This window comes from Morus notabilis, unplaced genomic scaffold (assembly GCF_000414095.1).
Source record: "Morus notabilis unplaced genomic scaffold, ASM41409v2 Scaffold802, whole genome shotgun sequence".
NCBI classification, from domain to species: Eukaryota; Viridiplantae; Streptophyta; class Magnoliopsida; order Rosales; family Moraceae; genus Morus; species Morus notabilis.
In genome coordinates, this window is record NW_010358472.1 from 183,425 (window position 1) to 192,127 (window position 8,703).

General features: G+C 34.8%; 2 protein-coding genes across 2 annotated transcripts in view; both read right to left on the reverse strand.

Annotated features, from left to right (window-relative positions):
• The window catches only part of LOC21396807 (probable long-chain-alcohol O-fatty-acyltransferase 5), a 7,667-nt gene extending 3,325 nt beyond the window's left edge, over positions 1-4,342 (reverse strand). Inside the window, exon 1 of the mRNA XM_010092676.2 lies at positions 4,058-4,342. Coding sequence (XP_010090978.2) covers positions 4,058-4,333 — 276 coding nt within the window. The 5' untranslated portion in view covers positions 4,334-4,342. The remainder of the gene's footprint in view (positions 1-4,057) is intronic.
• Positions 4,343-5,189: 847 nt separating this feature from the next.
• The window catches only part of LOC112090537 (acyl-CoA--sterol O-acyltransferase 1-like), a 5,520-nt gene continuing 2,006 nt past the window's right edge, over positions 5,190-8,703 (reverse strand). The window contains exon 2 of the mRNA XM_024162076.1: positions 5,190-5,240. Coding sequence (XP_024017844.1) covers positions 5,190-5,240 — 51 coding nt within the window. The remainder of the gene's footprint in view (positions 5,241-8,703) is intronic.

Sequence of the window (8,703 nt, forward strand, 5' to 3'; positions counted from 1 at the left end):
TCAGCAGGAGATGAACACAGACGATCGTCGCGAAACTAGCGAAGCGACCTTCGATGGCAGTCGTGGCACCGAGGAGATCCCTTGGGAACTCCGCACGTAAAGATCTCTCCCAGTCATGGTCGCACGGAGGAGATCTCCCGTTGTAGCCATCGTGCCGAGGAGATATGATCACTTCCGCGCGGGGAGGACTGCATATGTGGAGGTCTACTACGCTGGATGTTCATCGGAGATGTCCTCTGCAATTCTCCAGAACACCGACAGATTTCCTCGCTTGATCGACATCCCACTTTCTCTGATTTTTTTTATGAGTTTTTGGTTCTGTGACGTTCTTTTTTGTAATTCTTGTGATTCGGAGATTTTTGTGTTTTTTTTTTTTTTTTTTTTTTTCTTCTTTGTTTCTTTCTTGTTACTAAATATATATTAAAATTTATCGGTTATGTATATTTTTTAAAATTTTATGTGATTTTGATTAAATTTAAACGGTTAAAAATAAGGGGACATTTATTTCCTATATTCGTTTCTGATTCTGAATCATGATTTATGATTCTTTACAGTATTTTTCTCTCACAAAAAATACACGTAAAACGAAAATAATTCTGAATCATGATTCTAAATTCATGAACTAGACGTCCACCCGTTTGGTAAAGGGATTCGTTCCCTGATTTAAATCATGATTCGTGGTTCGCTACAATATCTTCTCTCATAAAAAATACACGTAAATAAAAAATAATTATAATAACATGGTTTTAATCTATGAACCAAACGGGCTCGTGTTTTTCTTAAAAAGTCATTTTAAAAACCTATTCATTTCACGTGTTGAAATGGATGGTGATAATAGTTGTCATGCCCAATGGGTTCCCTTCTTGTCGAAAACAATTTTGTAGCTCATATTAATTTGTATTTTACAATATTAGATATTCTATTTCAAATTACATTTGTGTTTCACTTGGTTTTAAATGAGAGATGGAGACCTATATATAACTATAAAGCACAATGAGTTTGATGTAGACCTAGGCCCCGTTCATTTCGCTGATTCGAGTTTAGAATTCGAATTTTTCTACAGTAAAAAGCTCTCACAAACAATCACATCTAACTTTTTTGTTACAGTAAAAAGTTTTCACATAAAGTCACATCTCAACTCGAATTAAAAACTCGAATCAGCGAACTAAACGGGTCCCTATATTCAAAAGAAACGAAAATACAAAAGGAGCTCTCAAAACAAGAAAATACACCAAACAGAAGCTACAAGGCATGAACCTCACATAAGAACTACAACATACAAGGCCACGAGACATTTTCTGCTTGCCTTTTTACAATATTCTTTCATTCTTTAATGATCTACACAATAATTTTTTATTCAATTTCTTCTGAAAAAATCGTTATACTTATTTTGATAGTGCATAAATTTAAATTTTTACTCCATACTTTTATTAATATTTTTTTAACTAATATAATTATTTGATTAAAAATAATATTAATTAAAAATAAAAATAAAAATTAAATTTATACTGTTTAAGAAGTATTTATTTCTTTTTTCTTCATATTTCTCTCTCTCCATTTTTTTTTTTTTTGGTTTCTTAGGTCTTATTTGTCTTTTGAAGAGCACGCAGTTAATCCTGATGGGGCCCAGAGGCTGATACAGATAGAAGCGGCAGGATTTGTTTGTCTTGAATAGTCAAAGATGCTGGTTGTCTAGATTTCGGAGAGAATTGGGCTGTATTAGCTTTGATTTTATTGGATTAATTTAAGTTTTTAATTTAAATTAAGATGTGATTTTATATAAAAAATTTTTATTATAATAAAAAGTTTTTATTATAATAAAAAGGTTAAATATAATTATTTATGAGAATTTTTATTATAATAAAATTTAAAATTTAAATTTAAATCAGTAAAATAAAAAAATGATAAACTATTCTCAGTCTAGGTTTGAGTCTACTGTATGCTTGTCCTTCTTCTATTTTTATTTTTATTTATTTATTTATTTAAATGTAATGTCTATAGGCAGGCCTGTTTTGATTCATAGGAATGTCAATAGTGCGGGTCGACCGACACTTGTAGTGGTTATGGGGGTGGGGTGGGTCATGACCCGCTTTATAAGTGGGGTGCGGCGGGTCGACCCAAACCCGCCCCAATTGTCAAAAAAACAATTTAAAAATAATTTTTTTGGTTGAATTAAAGAAGATGTTTGACCAAACGGACATTTCATTCTAATTCTCAAACTCAATGCTCTAAAAAACTGAGTCGTGGTCTTAAAAAATATTCTAGACAAACACATATCTCCTTTTAATTCTAGAGAGAGAAAGTACTCTGTGTATATATGTAGAGAGAGAGATAGCTCGTTTCAGATGGAGAATTTTTCTGGAGAGAGAGTGTCTCCGGATTCTAGAGGGAGAAACTAGAAAATAACAGCATTCTAGAGAGAGAAATTGGAGATTTTTTAGGAGACATTGATTTGTAGAGAGAGAAAGCGCAAGAGAAGATATGAAGATACAATGCAATCAATCAAGGGATATAGGAATTTATATTAATCATTTTGTTTTGAAAATGGTCCAGTTTTTTATTTTTTACTTATTATTTTTTGCGGGGTGGGTCCCCGAGACCCACTGGATTTGACCCGCCCCATTAACCTGGCAGGGCAGCCTCACTGCGGGGCGGGGCGGGTCTGTCAAAAACCTGCCCCATTGATATCCCTAGTTCTGAAGTAATTATGAAACAGAAGGTTATTTATTAAGTTAGACACGCAACTATACTCGTTTGGTTCGTTGGTTTAAATTATGTTGATTTGAACTTTTTTTTTTAACAGAAAAATCCGAACGGTATGATTTAAACTGTTGTCCGAATTGGCGTTTGGATGTGCAGTTAAAAATTTAAATAAAAACAGGAAATAAAATCTGAATTTGTATTTGATAAGTGTAAAATGCAGAGAGAATAAGCATCTTTTACTATTTAAAAATGGTTTGAACTATTAAAATAGAGAGGGGAATTAAACTTTAAATTGGACAATTTAACTCAGTTTGAACGAGATTTGGTATATTGGACAAACATCTTCCATTATGTGATCAATTAGAATCTATGAGATAAAATAAAAAATTATCGGTACTGCTTAAATTAAGCGTATTCTTTAAATTAATTAACTTGTATAGCTTCAACATATAGATCATCATCTCTGAAAATAACTAGACTTAAAAACACAAACACAAAAGTTAAAATGTCTTCGCAAAACTTATTTATTATTAGTAAGTTATATGCATACAAAAATGTCTATAATAATAGTTATGGAAAAGATGAGAACACAATAGCCTTGTCGATTCTAAGCCGTGGACCAACGTTCTTCACAAACTCAATGAAAGCAACTATCTCTCTATGCGCCATGACGTCAGCATTGCACTTCATCATGGCCGGCAAGAAGAGCCACAAAGCACTGCCAATCACCACCGCCGTCGCCGTTAACCCTGACGCCGCTGCCGGCAGCCTCCACCGTCCGTTCAGCGCCTTCTTAACACCAATTTCAGCGGCGAGAAGGACCCCATGCACAACAAAGAACCACGTGATCCCCCACGTGGGCTTCGACCTTCCGATGTTGTAGAAAATCCACTCGTGCATCACGCCGGACACCAAAAACGATGCCAACACTGCCGGAAGCGGGGCCCACTTCCTCCCAATAAGACGGCTAAAGATCTCCCGTGTGGGGACGTACACGGTGGGGCGTAGGATGTTACTAGCCATGATGTTCCACCTCCTGCCCCAGAAGTCCTGAAGCGAGGTGGAGAGGTAAGGCTCGTCAAACTGCGGCTCGAGCTCGACGCCAAGCCACTGCGACCGTGGCTAGGATGATCTCCAAGGCGGTGTAGGTGTATACTCCGAAAAGAAACAAGAACAGTTTGGGATGGATGGAGGATTTGTTTTGATAGACAGGCAAAATAGTGGCAAATATTAAGGCCTTTGTGGCATAATTTAGAGGCGATTTTTGGCCTTTCTTTGAGTTTTGGCCGGCGTTTTCTTGGATTTTTATGGGGAGACAAGCTAGAGGAACGAAACGTGACAAAGGAAGAGGTGGGTCGGAGGAAAGAGGGCCTTTACCGAAGGAGAAGAGGATGAGTTTGAAGGTGGCGAGCCAAGCGATGAAGAAAGAAGTTGGGCCTCCGAGACAGATGGTACTCAGATTTAGAGGCAGGACAAAGAAGAGGAGTGTCACCGGGAGGATTACGACAAACCTTTTTGGTCCTTGTTTGGTGATCTTGGCGATGGCGTGACAATACCAGAGTGATGCCACCACCGTAATCCATACCATAGCGAAGTTGCTCATTTCTCCTTCCATCTTCATGATCACCATATCGCGATAGTACCCCCTTAATTTCGCTTAAATTTCTTATTGATCAGATCGTAATAATAAAAAAACAAAGACTTGGAAATTCTTTTTGTGGTGTAGACACTAGACAAGGTCAAAAATATTAAGCAGGTCATTCATGCTATTCCATGGTGGATTCTGTTGACCTTTTAAGTATGGTATATGTTAAATATCATAGTCTCGATCAGTTCACCGATTTAAATTTTCAATTTGAGTTGAGACGTGATTTTATATAAAAGCTTTTAATTATAATAAAAAAGTTAGATGTGACTTTTTGTGAGAGCTTTTAATTGTAACAAAACTAGAATTGAAAACTCGAAACGGTGAAATGAACGAGGCATAAATTTGTTCACATTAAACTTATGTCAAAATTAATTAGTAATTGGAAATCTAACATAATTGAGCTCGGCATCCTTCGATCAACAATTGCGTTTGCTACTATGCTCATAATTTTTTTGCCACATTTAATTTCCTGCCAATTTTACTCGCCAATTTATTATTATTATTTCTTCATTTTTAGTGTTTTATGAGGGTATGTGGCGGAAAAGGGCGACCACCGTCCTCAACTTTTTAAGTGCAGAGCCCAAATATTGTGTATACGTCATTAAGCTCTACAAATTTCCCGATTCATCTACAGATTCTAAAGACTAGTTTTTGTTCAATTAGGAAAAAAGAAGAAGACGATTTAATTATTTGCTCATCTGAAGACAATTCAATGAGATGTATGCGTATGCATACTTCACAGATCATGAAAATGAAGAACTGAAGAAGAAAGCCAGCCAATCGACGCTGTCGGACGGAAAGGACTCTTAATATTATAAAATGCAACATTTGAAAAAGACTATGATTTATAATACCATGTACACATGTCAGTTGAGATGCAAAATCCAATCTGAAAAGCACATAGAAATTGCCGTGATAGAATACATTGCGAAATTGACGTGAATAGGATCTTCCTTTTCCTTTCAAAATGTGCCCACGTCTACACACGCCTATGGATGTTTGGGGCAGGGTCGGTGAAAAGTTACATATAGGTCGCTTAGTATAGTGATAATATATCTAGAGAATCAAGTGTAATACCTAATTTCAGGGGGGAAAAAGAAAAGTATTACTCGACATAATTATTTCAACTTGAATTGTCCATGCACAGTTGTGTACATTTAAGTTATAGTTTGAGATAAGAATCTTTTTGGGTTTGTATTTGAGTGAGTCAAATCTTGAATTTGTATTTAGATAGTATTTTAATAAAAACTCAATGCTGATGAAAAATTTTAATATGATATATGGGTCGGGTTTTATTCGTCTTTTCGTTGTCAATGTATAGAAAAAAAATCATCTCAATCAGAATTAAAACCAAAAAGTTATAATATTTTTAAGAATAGAAAAAATACTGTTCATTAAAGTTATAACTCGAGTTGCTTTTTTTTTGAGTTTTTCACTCAAAAGAACAAGCTCTAAATATTCCAAACGTTCTAGATTCAGGTCCCAGTTTTCCCCAATCATAAGCAAATAAGATCAAAGGGAAATATCGACTTGAAAATTGTTTCAGCTGCAGAATTAGGGTTAATTTCACGAATAGTTCTTAAGATTTGCTCTTAATTTTTTAGGGTATGTTTGGCATGAGGAATGAAAGGTAGAAAAAATTGATAGATTATGAGGGAAGGAAATTATGAAGAATGGGAAGGATTATAAATTTCCTCAAAGTTATTTGTTATGATAAAAAGAAAAGATTGTGGTTATCCATCCTTTTGTTTGATATTAAAAGTAGAAAGTAAAGAAAGGATTGCTATTATTTATAAAATTACTATGTTACCCGTTTAGATAAATAGATTTTTTTTTTTGGAATGTTAATTGGTGCATTATCAATACATAACACCGAAATAGTAGAAGTTATATTATATAAACAATGCCCACGTAGAATTATTCGAATAAATGTAAACATGTGATGTTACATATGTCTTCTTTTTAAGTAAATATATGTTAGCATGCATACTGTAACCACATAAATTTTAATTGTTCTATCGTTGAAAAATAATGATAATTATATTTGCTGAGATGAAATTCATTTACTGATTTTTAAATGAGATGAAATTTCATTGAAAAATAAAAACGTAACAGCGTTAACTAGTTTTCAACAAAGGAGGGTAATTTTCTATTGTGACTTGACTCCATCACCAATCCGTTCATATCAGTGAGGATTGTTTTTGGTGGGCTCGGGTGGATTCACAGTCCTTAGCACTTTCCACTCCCTTGCCGAATCCACCCTACCAAACAAGAGAAAAACTCCCCCTTCCTCCTTTCTCTCCACCGCTATTAGATATGCAACAATGGGCCGACACAATGACTGATCAGGTTGACACGGTCTGTCACTGTTTAAGACACGACCCAGCTCATAAATATTAGTGTGTTAGGCTGGGTTAACATATATCGGCCAAAGAGTGAGCCCGGCACGGCCTCTGAAAAATCATACGCTAGGTCGGGCTTGGGTTAGGCTAGGCCGGCTAGTGTAAGGCCCATATAGGCCCACAAATGGGGGAAGCCAACAAGTTCAAGATGATTGGGTTGATGACTTTAAAAATTTAGACATTTATGATACTCTCACCGGGAGTAATATGTTGTAATTATGAACAATATTTTTTTTTTTCTGTTTTTAAGTAATTTTGTAAACATCTTATGTATAATTATCCTGATGGTACTCTTTTTTCCTTACTAAGGTTTTGTACCACTGAGTTTTTCTTGGAAAGGTTTTTAATGAGGCAATCGTAAATAAAATATCCCTTTTCATATTTTCATTGACTCTTCAAACTTTTATATTTGTTAACTTGTTTAAAAATTTAAAAATTAAAAATTACATGCTTAGATGGGCCAAGATGAGCCTTGAATGGGCTGGCTCATTCAAAACCCATGGCACAGCCCATCCTGGCCCACGACACGGCCCAGCCTAGTCCACGTAAAATTGACATGTGGTGTGGGCTGGGCCGAGATAATTCTTATATGGGCTGGCTAGGTTTAACCCACAAATTTCGTGAGTTGGGCCGGCCCGGCCCACGGCCTGCTTGGGCCTAAGGATAAAGGGTCAGGCCGGGCCGGTCCATTCTTGCATCTCTAACCGCTATCCTTTTCATTCTCAATCTAACTTACTAAACATACTTTCAAAACGTTTCACAGTTGGTCTTTAAAGTTTTATTATGTTTTAGTTTCGATCATTTTATGATAATTTTATGTTTAATATTTGATGAAAATTGTGAAAATTAAGGATCAAAATTAAAAACATATGAAATTAACGGATAAAACAATAGTTTTCACATATAGTCCTCGAGTTCTAACTGCTTCTAATTTTATACACAATTTACAGAGATTCCATCAAATTTTAATACCTAATTAACGGAAAGATCGAAACTAAAATAGAATAAAATATGAAGGATTAATTGTGAGACATTTAAAAAGTCAAGAATTAAAATGAGATTGAGGACAAACTTCAGAGAGACCGTTTATGAAATTAACCCATAAAATTATATATGTTTGGCTTGAAATTGACTGCTTTTCTAAACGCACACCCTTGACTTGCTAATATAATTAACTAGATTGTAATGATTTACGTGGGATCCTTGTTCTTTTGTTATCTTGAGTTTCTCTAAATTTCATTTTCTTCTATATATAGGTTTTTTCTCGAAGGATCCAGAAGAAGAAGAAGAAGAAATGTGCCGGTAAATGCAATATACCTGGTTCGATCGGAAAATAATATATGTAATACACATTGTTTGGGTGCGCGGCATGTGATTAGACACACAAAAAAAAAGGAAAAAAGAAAAAAAAATTCTAATAATTGAGTAAAATCTTATATAAAAAGTTAATTTAGTAAGATCTTCAATAGACGTTTAGTTTATGAATTTAGAATTATAATTTAAAAATATTTTTTATTTATATATATTTTTTTAAAAAAATATTATAATAAATTACGAACTATAATTTAAATTATAATACGAATTCAATAAAACAAACGCACAAAATGGAACCGTTGAAGTTAGCTCAAGTGATAGAGGTGATAGAGTATGTAAAGGTAGAGATCAAGTAAGACTGTGTTCCCGCCACCAAACTTGTGAAGTCACTTTCATTAAAAAAAATTATTAAAATAATTACATTTGCCAAAAAAAAATAAAAAATTAAGTGAAGGCAATAATCAATCCTTAACGAAACCAAAAGTAGTCGTACCAAGATTTTTGACGAACTCAATAGCAGCAAGAAGTTCTCTGTGTCCCCTCTCATCCGCACCGCACCTCCTTACCGCAGGCCAGAACAGCCAGGAACCAGTGACCATCACAAACGACATCGCCAGCACCCCCGAGACTAACGGA